This window comes from Antedon bifida, chromosome 6, assembly GCF_963402885.1.
Source record: "Antedon bifida chromosome 6, ecAntBifi1.1, whole genome shotgun sequence".
Lineage (NCBI taxonomy): Eukaryota > Metazoa > Echinodermata > Crinoidea > Comatulida > Antedonidae > Antedon > Antedon bifida.
Genome location: NC_136231.1, coordinates 8,263,711 through 8,277,911, shown reverse-complemented (window position 1 = coordinate 8,277,911; position 14,201 = coordinate 8,263,711). Strand labels below are relative to the sequence as shown.

Here is a 14,201-nt window from a genome sequence, read left to right as displayed (position 1 = left end):
ATAAAACAAAAAAGTTCAGTTGATTTGTAAATAAAAACATTAAAACAAAGAAAAATATGTTAGATAGTCCGGTACCTAAACAGTTCCACGTAATTGAAACACAAATTTGTATTCCAAAGCATAAAAATATGATTAAATTGCACTTTCTATAAAGATAACTTTATAATAATTGGTATTGAATCATAATTTTACAATCATTTAATTATTTTATACACTCTTTCCGTATATCCCTACTCGACGTGTGAGGCGCCCTTGAAATTGAGTCGGATCGGATGAGATCAAAGAATGATATATATTCTTTGATGAGATTGAGAAAAAAGAGAGAGGAGAGGAAGGGAAGGAAACGTAGCATTTGTGTGGTGGTGTGTGTAAAAACAAAATGGTGAATGTGACTAAAGGAGTTTTAGTTGAATGGTTAGTACACATTCATTTCTACAGTGAATGAAATCATTTATGGTAGGCTAGGCTCTAGGCCTAGATAGAGGCTAGAGGGGTCCAGAAGAATCCGGGGACGATTCGGCCATGATGAGACGATTCGGCCAACCTTTGGTTTGGGACGAATCGTCGATTGACAGACGATCGGGGACAAGAAGGGCGATCGGGGCCAAGGACGATCGGGCCCAAATTTGTGGACGTTCGGGCTCAACTTTGTGGACGTTCGGGCCCATTTTAAAAATAAAGAAAATGTGTTCTTTCCACCACGCGTTCGTGATACAAAATAATGAATTAACTTATGTACTTCTAGACCTGTAAAGAGTATCCATGGTGACAGTAGCTCTTCTTTGTTTGGGACACCTTCTATATTTAGGGGATACTTTCCCATGAAACAAGTGGATATTAAGGGGACGGGGACACGTGCAATTAATTAAAAATGACAACACTGACTTATTTGCTGTTCAGTGTTATTACGTTTCATTTTAATTATGATTATTATTACTGTATTACTTACGACTAAAAACAAAATAAATAATATATTACTAAAAACCATCTTTATTACCGACAATACGATACATTTTTAATCGCCTTAATAAACTGTTATGATCATTTCACTGAATTATTTAATAAAAAAATTAATTGACAAATCATACGTCATTATTGCGTTGTCTATTTCACACGCTATTAATGCATGCAAAGGAGAATCCTGTGGTCAGCTAGAACACGTAACACGAAATCTACGCATGATTTGACCCCACAGCCTTGCAGGCTTTTTGTCTAAAAAATGGAATTTCAAACAATCATATATACAAATCATAACAGGCACAGTTATTTATCCGAATGGAAATGCCAAATGCACGTACGCTAGAAAATGTGAACAGAAAAAGATAACATTATTTGGTCCTCTTGTCTAGTTAAAAAAAAAAACTTTAACCCTGCTAATTTATAACAGTATGGTATAATTATTCTCTACTTATTATTATATTATCCTAAAACTACTAATGCAAATGAGCTGGTATCCACTTGTAGGCATCGTAATAAAAATAAATAATTTAAAATCTTAGTTAATTAACATTAAATAATACAAATTATGTAATAGGAGATAAACATATTCATATTTTAATTTTACTTTGAAAAATAATACCGATTGAGGTAAAATCACTTTTTAATCAAAATTATTTGTAGTTTTTCTAAATGCACGCTTATACAAACACGACTGTTATCAATCGAAACGGATAAGATTAAAACAGCGTATCTAGCGGCGCTCCATAGATACCAAGATACCAGACTGAAATATAGGCTAGCAGAAGGCACTATTAACTACTTCTTTGTCTAGCAGGTCTGATAATTTATTAAATAAAAAACTTATTATAAAAATATGAAAACGGTATTGAATTAAAAATTATGTTAAAGTTAAAAAGGGAGACTTTGCGAAAGGGCGACTTGACTGTATCCTCACAGTATGTATCTAGCCTAAATACATACTGTGAGGATCCAGGCTAAAATAGCAACATCAAAATGAGTTTACATGCTTTATAAAATAGGTAATTTTCACTGAGTAGCAATTTGCCTAGTATACTGTAAAATTATTAGTTTCATTTATTTGTATCTCAAAAAACATAACATTTAAAAGAGAATGATGCAATCTTCTTTTTAAACATTTTCAATGTTTTGATGTTTGTTTCTTTAGGGTAGGATGATTCTTTGTTGTTTACATTTGATTTTTTTAATTACAGTGACCCAACTATGAAACAATTCCTACTACATTTGGATGCAAAAGAAATTCTTAAGAAACGCTTTATTGTTGCTGATCTTGATGAGACACATTTATTTGTTGCAGCAGATGTTGTAGAGGCACTCCAATCTCAGGTCAATGACCTCATGGACAAGTTGAATTTTAATATTGCTAATATTGAGCAGAAATCCTAATAACTGGCATGTACAATGTTTGCTTGAAATCGTCATCTGTAGAATTTAAAAACAATTGTAGCTGTTGTGTACTGACACAAGAAATGTACCGATTGATGATAAACCCCTTGTGATATGTTATATTTGTATAACATCAAAAAGCTGAATGTTTATGAGTTGGATGTTGAGAACATTTTTTGTAGACTGTAAAAATGTAGTCAAACCGAATAAAAATATTCTGTTTCAGAAATTTTGTTTGTATCTGTCGGTTGATATTTAGTTTATCAACGCAGTAAATTAAAGGCTATGCCAGGGCAGACACAAAAATCTCAAAGTATTGGCTATTGAATAGTACCATTGAATGTACAAAATAAATTAGCGTGCTGCAATTTGAATATGTAAATTAGGAACTTAGATGACTATTATTTTAATTTATTTATTCATGGACAAACACAGTAAAATATGTACATGGTTTGAAATTATTTTTGTTTATTTTTTGTATTCATTCTTCTTTAGGTAGTTTCCCAAATCTTTTAAAATTGGCAAAAGTTAAAATCATTGAAAAACTAATTCAATCACGTCTTTTTGCCTTTCTTAATTTTAATAATGTACTTTATACTCATCGTTACGGTTTTCTACATTCTACTACTCATGCAATCCTTCATCTTATAAATAACATAACTTCTTTTGAAAAAAAGACAATTTCTGTTATCTGTGTTTGTTGATTTATTCTTATTGATGTATTCAAATTCAAATTTATTGACCTCCCGTAGGAGAAACATAACAAAATGTACAAGTCAATTACATAATTAGACTGGTTTTGTAGGTACTTAGTAATATGACTCAGTATGTTTCATTTGGTAACTGTAGCACCAGAGGAGGACATGCGAAGTGCCACAAGGCTCTGTTCTTGGACCGATTTATTTTTTAATTATGTAAATGATCTATCCAGAGTAAGTGACACCCTCCAAGTCATCTCCTTTGCTGATGATACCACACTGTTTTTATTCTCATTCTGATTTAAATGTCTTATTCACAAAAGTCAATAATGAATTAGTAAAATATAATGACTGGTTCACCTCAAATAAACTCCTTAATTCCAACACAACTAATTATATTCTCTTCCGTACTCAATGTGAAACATTAGCCCTCTCAAATTATTATACTTTAATTATTGGGAAAATCATTAAACAAACGAAAGAAACAATGTTGTGGACCAATCATCAAAATGATGTTGCAACAGATATCTCCAAAACAATTGGGATTATAATTAACCTTAAGTATACTTTTTCTCAGCGTATCCTTTAATTTTACCCCACCTACACTTTTGTACTTATTTGGGCCACTGAATATTCATTCATTTAATCTTTTATTTCGGAATCTCGTCCATAGAAGGTAAAATTACATATAAATGAATTAAAAATAAACAATACTATACTAATTACTACTACTCATCGCAGGATGGCATTCCACCTGGAGAGCATCTTTGACTTTTATAAGACGTTGCCTATAATCGTTTAGACTAAAACATTTTCACTTGAATTTAGTCTACACATCAGGCCATATATCGATTTTCTTAACACAAAAAGAAGGAATTCTATATTGCATAAACATGAGGCTGGCACTACACTGTCGAGGCCTTTCCTACTCATATTGTTAAAATTAAACAATCATTACAATCATTACTTTTTCGACTCGGATAACTCCATCTGAGCCTTTACTTAATGAACTTAAATTGCTAAAGTGATATTCATAAACTGCAAGTTGGGTCCTTTGTTTTTCAATATTTTTTCAACAAACTTCCTTCTCCAATGATGAGTTTATTTAATATTGCTGTTTCAGATCATGGTCACAATTTGATGTTTTATGTTGTAACAAAGTTGAACTATGCTAAATACATCTCTGTTATTTCATCTTTAAAATATTTTCTGAGTGCAGGACGTTTTAACTTGAATGTTGGCGTCATCAACGAATTTTCTACAGTCCATGATGTTGGTGTCACATGGATTTTCTTTACCTACCATAATAAAACGATAACAAATAGTTGCATTGTAAATATTTCAAAACTACACAGCATGCATGTGAAGGGTTATGAGACATTAACTTATAATGTTCTCAGTTTATTTTGTTTGTTAAAGGTTTATAGGAAATCATAATGTAAATTTAGTCTATTGTAATAATACAATACCTGCTCAAAGGATTTTAAACCATTTTCCTTCCCAACATCTTGCATGTTTTCTAGAAGCATTTTTTGCACTTCCTGAAATATAAGAAAAGGTGAATAATTGGAACATTGTAATAAAGGCAACAAAAAAAAAAGCGTGATTGTCATTGAGCATGAATTTGCAATATTTGAATTATCATGTCTAGGTTGATATACTATTATGATCAGGTTTATTAATAAAATGATGCCTAGTAAATTAATCAATGTCCTATCAGATAGGTGGTAATCCCCCTGATACGGGGCTATTTGTGAACTAGTTCACAGGGTAACCCCTTACTTGTCTCAAATGATAAACTGGGTTCTTTAACGTGCACACAGCAAAACTGTGTACACCTACAGTTTATAGTCCTTATCTAGAGAAGACTTGTTCCACCATAACTAGGAGTGAGTTGGCCTTGAAACCATACCGATATTGTTGGCTCTTTAGGAACAAGGGGTGAAATGTATAATCTTTACCTTATTTCTTGTGAGGTCATCAAATTCCCCTTTAATCCCCCTATCTGCAGCAAACTTTGGTAGCGTTTCCCTGTCTGGTATCACAAAGCCTACAGAAAATGACTTAAAGAAAAACAACAATTATTGGTACAGTATGGCATTATTCCGTAAGTCACAGTGTATCTGTTTCTTGTAGGTTGAATACTCTTACCTGCAAACTGTCTCCATGTACCCACACATGTTCTACTAGCGGACTTCTCAAGTAAATATTTTCTACTTTTTCTGGTGCTATATATTCTCCCTGAAACAATATAATAATGTGCATAGAGTTTATCCATATCCAAGGTATAATCATTAAATGATCATACTTTCGTTAAAGTCCCCTCATTCACAAATTTGGCTACAAATTAATAAAAATACTGATTTGTATAGCATTGTCTATCGTACTGGATCATGCTGGCACCGTGATTGTTTGAAATGGTTATGTTAAAAACAGAGGAAACTATTACCCCTTTTACACCGCCGAGCTTAGAACAAACATGTGTCGTGTCAGGATAAATTTCCATTTCACACCTGATTCATTAACCCGGGAATGACACGGGTTGCATGCATACACTGCAAATTACCAACCCATGTAAATGTTCTAGATTAATCGAAATATCGCCCCCTCATGCATGAAGAGATGCCCTAGTAATGGTCTTCTCATTATACTTCCTACAATTTTTGTTATGGCAATACAAAAATATTGAGTCTACCCGTGAAGAATAATATTTCTTGAAATAAAAATGAATAAATAACCACACATTGTATTTATTAAATAAGCGAATAAACAAAATTAGTCTTATCTTAATTTCATGTAAATTAAACACTATAGTGAGCAAGGATAGCAATCATACATGGGTTCGTCCCGGGTTGACGCTGAATACATTCCGCATGACTTACCGGGTAATGTTTACATTTACGTTTACACCAGCATTTCCGCATCCTGGGTACAACTTGGGTTACACAATTCCGGATCATCTCCACATTTTTGCTGGCGGTGTAAAAGGAGTATATTCCCAAACCTTTTTCCCTGTTTCCTCCAACATCTACCTTGATACCTACTATAGCTAATAGAAGCTGCAGCAACCTCAACATTTTCTTCTTTTAGGGCAACAGTGTAAAATTAGTTCAGTCAGGATATTCATTATGATTGACATTAGTATTAGAATTTTACCATTCATTGTGTGTGTAGTTTGCAACTGTTGTACCGGTACCAAATTTAAATACGAATAAACACACACTTTTTAAAAATTTTGTTGTAGCCAAATTTGAAAATGTGGGATACCATTGTACTTTTATTATCTATATCTTGGTTTTTATACTAACCTGGGCTAATTTATAAATATGTTTCTTTCTGTCAATTATTTTCAATGTTCCATTCTATTAAAGATATAAAGAAATATTTAAAAATAACTTTTAAAACATTCAAATTAAATGTATACTACTAGTTCATAAATTAAGGATTTCAATGGCATTGTATATGACAGATTACATTATCATTAATTTATTTAGTTCAGTTCCAAAAAAAAGGCTGCACTTTTCATACTACAAATGCATCGCAGTATGTATATCTTGGTTTTCACTGGACGCAGCCAATTTATTGTATTGAATTATGGGAATCCAACAAAAATAATATTTATATTGAGGCCATTACGTCTAGAAAATAAATAATCACAATAATAATCATGAGATACAGGGTATCTTTATGACATTTCTCAGCAAAACAGCATACCGGTTTAAAATGTGAAGTATTAGTGAGAAAATGTGGTCTTTTTTTAAATATGTTATACGCCACTCACTGGAAGCCATTGTCCAACGTCACCAGAGTGCAGCCAGCCATCCTCATCTATAGCCTCTTTCGTTTTCTCTGGATCATTAAGATAACCTTTGAAGATGTTTATACCTTTATAGCACACCTGATTGAAAGAAACAAGCAACTTGATAGCATTCTGCTATAGCTACTGTATATTACTACTGTACATTATAATTTCATTTAATATATTATATATTGTGAAATTGTGATGCTAGTTTTCTTTCCTTAAATACCAACCTTCATTTTTAGTCGCGTGCAACACAACTCTACAGCTCCCTATGTCAGTCGGTTGGTTGGTCTGTCGGTCAGTCGGTCGGTTGGTTGGTCGGTCGGTAAACACTAACTTTAGTGCGCGACTGCAGCCATGTACATGGCCTTGTTATTCCTCTACCACCTTTAATCCTCTCACCATAGATGTAAGCGGTGACTACTTCTTCACATGCAGCTAAGGTAAAGTCACCGTTAAAGTCTTTCGTCACAGTGCCCCATTATTAATGAAGCAAACTTGCTGAGAAAGACTTTTCCTCACACGATGCGAGATTTATCGATAGCCCCGAGCCATCAACGACAACATGTTTTTGACAATTAAAATCACGGCATATTCAACAACAAAACATTTTTTTTTTTGCTGGGGATAATAAATAATATATTTCATTTTAACATAACAGGAAAGTCATGATCTAAATAAGTGCAAAAAAAAAAAATAATAATGTACAGTATGTATGTATTTAATAGAAATAGGCTAGCAGCGCAGTGCATACCTAGAAGGCGCGGATTTAGAGAGAGCTGCTTTTGTGAAAAAAAAAAAATGCCACGTTTACGTATTCATGTACAGCAAGTTTTATAAAAATAAGATATAATTAACTAAAAACTTTTTCCATCGGATCAATTAAAAAAAAATTCCATTAAAATCTGCATCCAACCAATCGTAAAAATCTAGCGAGCACGCTTCAAATGGACGCAGCCGGTATTGTCTTCTTACGGTAAGATCCAAGTAAACTTTTTCGTCTGAGAAATATGCTAAAGTGCTACAAAAATATATATATATTATTCAAACCTTTTAGAAAAAAAAGCACCATAAAGAAGGTCCATTTATTTTTATTTGGTGAATATTCCGTGAGACTCGACTACAAAACTACATTTTGTGGTATGATGTCATCCTAAGCTAAGCTGAGCTTTGTTCCGTGATTATGGATGATAGCTGTGTTTACCAGCGGAAAAAGTTCAATTGTTTTGCTGATTGTTGTGCGATACATGGGGAGTGTTATTTCCAGGCCAACTAGAGGTGCCATTTATCATGAATTTTATGTGCGCAAGAGTACCACTTCTGACCATCTGGGGGTGTCATTTACCAATATGCACTTCGCCACAGGCCCCACCATGGGGGCCTGTGGCTCAAATGCTTAGTGTCTGGGCCCCCTTATTTAAAATCCTGGATACATCTAGGATGGGGAGGGTAGTTAGCCAGTAAGCTGGGTTGGTCTGAACGATTCATCAGTAACGATGAAGGAGCCGAGGATGGCCTGAGCCAGGTAATGTACTAAACTAATCTAGACTACTGTAGGCCGCTAGTGAGTAGGTAGCAGGCTATTATAGGCCCAATGGTTCGAATAAACAACTATATTTAATCTTCTTTTTTGTTATCAGGAAACAATATCAGAATTTTTTTATTTTCTGTATCACCACACTGAAAATATTTTGTAAATCATGAGTGTGAACATGAGACTTTGTGATGACACACTTTAACATGACGTCATTTTACTTTAGCTGCATGCAAAGAAGTAGTCACTGATGAATTCAAACTAATTACTCCACGGTCACACGCCATGATCACAAGCCTTCAAACCAGCCACTCTACCTGTCTTTTCACCTTTTTTAAAAAACTATTTCTCTCCTCCAGCTGTCATCAACCTTACTAAATGTTACCTTCATCCACCACATCATCCATAAACAAAACAAGTCCATACCTCTCCTTCATCGTTTGCTGCATAGTAATTCATATCAGGAACATCAACAAGTTTGATCATATTACATGAGATTGGTGGACCAACATGACCTACAAAAAAACATACATGTTTTCTAATTAGAATTTTATAACAGAAAGGTAAATTAAAACTAAATGAACTAATATATTGAATTGATAAATAATATAATCAATAACAATAAAAGTAATGCACTTGCTTAAATATGAAACACCAGAAAATGGAAAAATGAGATTGAGTAATATGTAAGAAGGAATAGGATTGAAAGGAAAAGAAATGGTGAAGCCTTTTGAATTTAAGGGAAGAGTAATAAAAATAGAGGAAGCTTTGTGTTACATTATTGTGCTAAATAATTAATATGATCTTTGATGTATACTCTAGAAGATATATAGAGGGCGCACTAGAGACACAAAGTTGTTATGGAAACACGACTTCTAGAGCTGAAATAAATAACAGTCTTTACATGTATTTACATCTACCACTAGTCTCAGTATCTATAATATATTGATAACGAGCATAACACTTGGTAACATCAAAGATTACAGAGTTTTTGGTCTTGGGATGAGATGGTTGCCTCGATAGACAAACGAAAAAGAAGGATTTGACAAAGTAAAATGTAAATGCTAAAGCACTGCTTCATGTTGTATATACTGCTATAATCTACAGTAACTGGTGCTTTTATAATAATATTCAAATGGGAACCTGTTGAATGATCTCCTGGAAGAGTGAAGGTAACTGCAACCCCAGACTCTGTCTGGCCATATCCTTCGATCACATGACATCCTAATGAACATCTTAAAAATGTCATGACCTCTGAACTTAAAGGGGCAGCTCCTGTGAACACCACCTTAATATTTCCTCCAAGCATATCCTATAAAAAAAAAAAAATTACCGGTAAGCATAAATAAATTAATTAAATTTTTATTATTTTTTTTTTTAATTTATTTAATGTACATATTGTTTTATCTTACTGTGTATGCTTATAATATCAATGTAAACTAGAATTTAATTTGTCACTTTGTTTGACAAATTGTAGGTGATAAAGATAATTTTAATGACATTTAAAATCTTAAAATACAAGCACAAAAAATTGATGTATGTCATCCTATGACCTGATTCATATGCTTATTGTGCTGAGTTGTGCCTATTATGTCTCATTAATATAGAGACTATATATATATATATATATGCGCGTGCGTACAATTGAGGACTAGTGCTGTTCCGCCGTACCACGCCGAGAATGTTTCGGTTGGGGCGATTTTTTCTCATTCTCACAGATTTCCTCATCTTTATCGTTTCAAATTAATTAATTAAATTTCAGTATATCACCGGGCGGTTTAGAATTAATGTTCTGTGCCTGATTTGTTTATATATATAAAAGTATCTCTTCGGAGATCCCGCCTCGTGAATAAAAATACTGTAAGATGAGGGCGTATCAATTTGATCTCTGGTGCGCGTGCGTACAACTGAGGACTAGTGCTGTTCCGCCGTACCACGCCGAGAATGTTAAAGAGTCGTTATCCAATCGAGTTCGAACAATACCATGAAAGCCCCAGTGGTCTAATGGTTAGGACATCTGCATATCAAGCAGGCGGTCCGAGTTCGAGTCTCGGTTGGGGCGACTTTTTCTCATTCTCACAGATTTCCTCATCTTTATCGTTTCAAATTAATTAATTAAATTTCAGTATATCACCGGGCGGTTTAGAATTAATGTTCTGTGCCTGATTTGTTTATATATATAAAAGTATCTCTTCGGAGATCCCGCCTCGTGAATAAAAATACTGTAAGATGAGGGCGTATCAATTTGATCTCTGGTGCGCGTGCGTACAACTGAGGACTAGTGCTGTTCCGCCGTACCACGCCGAGAATGTTAAAGAGTCGTTATCCAATCGAGTTCGAACAATACCATGAAAGCCCCAGTGGTCTAATGGTTAGGACATCTGCATATCAAGCAGGCGGTCCGAGTTCGAGTCTCGGTTGGGGCGACTTTTTCTCATTCTCACAGATTTCCTCATCTTTATCGTTTCAAATTAATTAATTAAATTTCAGTATATCACCGGGCGGTTTAGAATTAATGTTCTGTGCCTGATTTGTTTATATATATAAAAGTATCTCTTCGGAGATCCCGCCTCGTGAATAAAAATACTGTAAGATGAGGGCGTATCAATTTGATCTCTGGTGCGCGTGCGTACAACTGAGGACTAGTGCTGTTCCGCCGTACCACGCCGAGAATGTTAAAGAGTCGTTATCCAATCGAGTTCGAACAATACCATGAAAGCCCCAGTGGTCTAATGGTTAGGACATCTGCATATCAAGCAGGCGGTCCGAGTTCGAGTCTCGGTTGGGGCGACTTTTTCTCATTCTCACAGATTTCCTCATCTTTATCGTTTCAAATTAATTAATTAAATTTCAGTATATCACCGGGCGGTTTAGAATTAATGTTCTGTGCCTGATTTGTTTATATATATAAAAGTATCTCTTCGGAGATCCCGCCTCGTGAATAAAAATACTGTAAGATGAGGGCGTATCAATTTGATCTCTGGTGCGCGTGCGTACAACTGAGGACTAGTGCTGTTCCGCCGTACCACGCCGAGAATGTTAAAGAGTCGTTATCCAATCGAGTTCGAACAATACCATGAAAGCCCCAGTGGTCTAATGGTTAGGACATCTGCATATCAAGCAGGCGGTCCGAGTTCGAGTCTCGGTTGGGGCGACTTTTTCTCATTCTCACAGATTTCCTCATCTTTATCGTTTCAAATTAATTAATTAAATTTCAGTATATCACCGGGCGGTTTAGAATTAATGTTCTGTGCCTGATTTGTTTATATATATAAAAGTATCTCTTCGGAGATCCCGCCTCGTGAATAAAAATACTGTAAGATGAGGGCGTATCAATTTGATCTCTGGTGCGCGTGCGTACAACTGAGGACTAGTGCTGTTCCGCCGTACCACGCCGAGAATGTTAAAGAGTCGTTATCCAATCGAGTTCGAACAATACCATGAAAGCCCCAGTGGTCTAATGGTTAGGACATCTGCATATCAAGCAGGCGGTCCGAGTTCGAGTCTCGGTTGGGGCGACTTTTTCTCATTCTCACAGATTTCCTCATCTTTATCGTTTCAAATTAATTAATTAAATTTCAGTATATCACCGGGCGGTTTAGAATTAATGTTCTGTGCCTGATTTGTTTATATATATAAAAGTATCTCTTCGGAGATCCCGCCTCGTGAATAAAAATACTGTAAGATGAGGGCGTATCAATTTGATCTCTGGTGCGCGTGCGTACAACTGAGGACTAGTGCTGTTCCGCCGTACCACGCCGAGAATGTTAAAGAGTCGTTATCCAATCGAGTTCGAACAATACCATGAAAGCCCCAGTGGTCTAATGGTTAGGACATCTGCATATCAAGCAGGCGGTCCGAGTTCGAGTCTCGGTTGGGGCGACTTTTTCTCATTCTCACAGATTTCCTCATCTTTATCGTTTCAAATTAATTAATTAAATTTCAGTATATCACCGGGCGGTTTAGAATTAATGTTCTGTGCCTGATTTGTTTATATATATAAAAGTATCTCTTCGGAGATCCCGCCTCGTGAATAAAAATACTGTAAGATGAGGGCGTATCAATTTGATCTCTGGTGCGCGTGCGTACAACTGAGGACTAGTGCTGTTCCGCCGTACCACGCCGAGAATGTTAAAGAGTCGTTATCCAATCGAGTTCGAACAATACCATGAAAGCCCCAGTGGTCTAATGGTTAGGACATCTGCATATCAAGCAGGCGGTCCGAGTTCGAGTCTCGGTTGGGGCGACTTTTTCTCATTCTCACAGATTTCCTCATCTTTATCGTTTCAAATTAATTAATTAAATTTCAGTATATCACCGGGCGGTTTAGAATTAATGTTCTGTGCCTGATTTGTTTATATATATAAAAGTATCTCTTCGGAGATCCCGCCTCGTGAATAAAAATACTGTAAGATGAGGGCGTATCAATTTGATCTCTGGTGCGCGTGCGTACAACTGAGGACTAGTGCTGTTCCGCCGTACCACGCCGAGAATGTTAAAGAGTCGTTATCCAATCGAGTTCGAACAATACCATGAAAGCCCCAGTGGTCTAATGGTTAGGACATCTGCATATCAAGCAGGCGGTCCGAGTTCGAGTCTCGGTTGGGGCGACTTTTTCTCATTCTCACAGATTTCCTCATCTTTATCGTTTCAAATTAATTAATTAAATTTCAGTATATCACCGGGCGGTTTAGAATTAATGTTCTGTGCCTGATTTGTTTATATATATAAAAGTATCTCTTCGGAGATCCCGCCTCGTGAATAAAAATACTGTAAGATGAGGGCGTATCAATTTGATCTCTGGTGCGCGTGCGTACAACTGAGGACTAGTGCTGTTCCGCCGTACCACGCCGAGAATGTTAAAGAGTCGTTATCCAATCGAGTTCGAACAATACCATGAAAGCCCCAGTGGTCTAATGGTTAGGACATCTGCATATCAAGCAGGCGGTCCGAGTTCGAGTCTCGGTTGGGGCGACTTTTTCTCATTCTCACAGATTTCCTCATCTTTATCGTTTCAAATTAATTAATTAAATTTCAGTATATCACCGGGCGGTTTAGAATTAATGTTCTGTGCCTGATTTGTTTATATATATAAAAGTATCTCTTCGGAGATCCCGCCTCGTGAATAAAAATACTGTAAGATGAGGGCGTATCAATTTGATCTCTGGTGCGCGTGCGTACAACTGAGGACTAGTGCTGTTCCGCCGTACCACGCCGAGAATGTTAAAGAGTCGTTATCCAATCGAGTTCGAACAATACCATGAAAGCCCCAGTGGTCTAATGGTTAGGACATCTGCATATCAAGCAGGCGGTCCGAGTTCGAGTCTCGGTTGGGGCGACTTTTTCTCATTCTCACAGATTTCCTCATCTTTATCGTTTCAAATTAATTAATTAAATTTCAGTATATCACCGGGCGGTTTAGAATTAATGTTCTGTGCCTGATTTGTTTATATATATATATATATATATATACAGTGTGTAGCATATGTGAAATGTTTTCGTATGACAACATTACCAAAACCAAACATGAAGATGACATTTTGAGAAGATAATGATTTAAGCAAAAAGATATAAGATTTGGAAGAATATTTAACATGTAGAAGCGTGGTGCACACTATTTTAAATTTGTATAACTTTGATAAAAGATATGAGAAAACTACTTTTTAATTTCAGCTGACCATAGGATAATGTCACAACATCCAATAGTAGTTTTTACATAATACAACCTATATTATATATATTGATATGGTGAATTCACAAAATGGCCTGATGACATCACGGTTGAGTGGTCATGCTGAAAAGC

At 35.5% G+C, this 14,201-nt stretch overlaps 2 protein-coding genes across 2 annotated transcripts in view; one reads left to right on the top strand and one right to left on the bottom strand.

Moving 5' to 3' along the window:
• The first annotated feature begins 273 nt into the window (after window positions 1-273).
• LOC144845595 (general transcription factor IIH subunit 5-like) lies at window positions 274-2,701 on the top strand. Its single transcript, XM_078703030.1, has 3 exons — window positions 274-414; window positions 2,172-2,542; window positions 2,679-2,701. Exons 1-2 carry the CDS (start codon window positions 380-382, stop codon window positions 2,362-2,364), a joined length of 228 nt encoding a protein of 75 aa, XP_078559156.1. The 5' UTR covers window positions 274-379; the 3' UTR covers window positions 2,365-2,542; window positions 2,679-2,701.
• A 133-nt stretch (window positions 2,702-2,834) lies between these two features.
• Window positions 2,835-14,201, bottom strand: part of LOC144845575 (long-chain-fatty-acid--CoA ligase 5-like) — a 31,449-nt gene continuing 20,082 nt past the window's right edge. Inside the window, exons 14-21 of the mRNA XM_078703001.1 lie at window positions 9,542-9,710; window positions 8,825-8,913; window positions 6,844-6,960; window positions 6,371-6,424; window positions 5,214-5,303; window positions 5,024-5,125; window positions 4,532-4,603; window positions 2,835-4,360 (exon numbers count right to left, since the gene is read on the bottom strand). Coding sequence (XP_078559127.1) covers window positions 4,229-4,360; window positions 4,532-4,603; window positions 5,024-5,125; window positions 5,214-5,303; window positions 6,371-6,424; window positions 6,844-6,960; window positions 8,825-8,913; window positions 9,542-9,710 — 825 coding nt within the window. The 3' untranslated portion in view covers window positions 2,835-4,228. The remainder of the gene's footprint in view (window positions 4,361-4,531; window positions 4,604-5,023; window positions 5,126-5,213; window positions 5,304-6,370; window positions 6,425-6,843; window positions 6,961-8,824; window positions 8,914-9,541; window positions 9,711-14,201) is intronic.

Bases quoted from the DNA above. Each gene is read 5' to 3' on its own strand.
- LOC144845595 (XM_078703030.1), top strand. From the start codon at position 380: ATGGTGAATGTGACTAAAGGAGTTTTAGTTGAATG. The intron at 415-2,171 runs GTTAGTACACAT...TTTTAATTACAG, and splicing joins AAAGGAGTTTTAGTTGAATG to TGACCCAACTATGAAACAAT.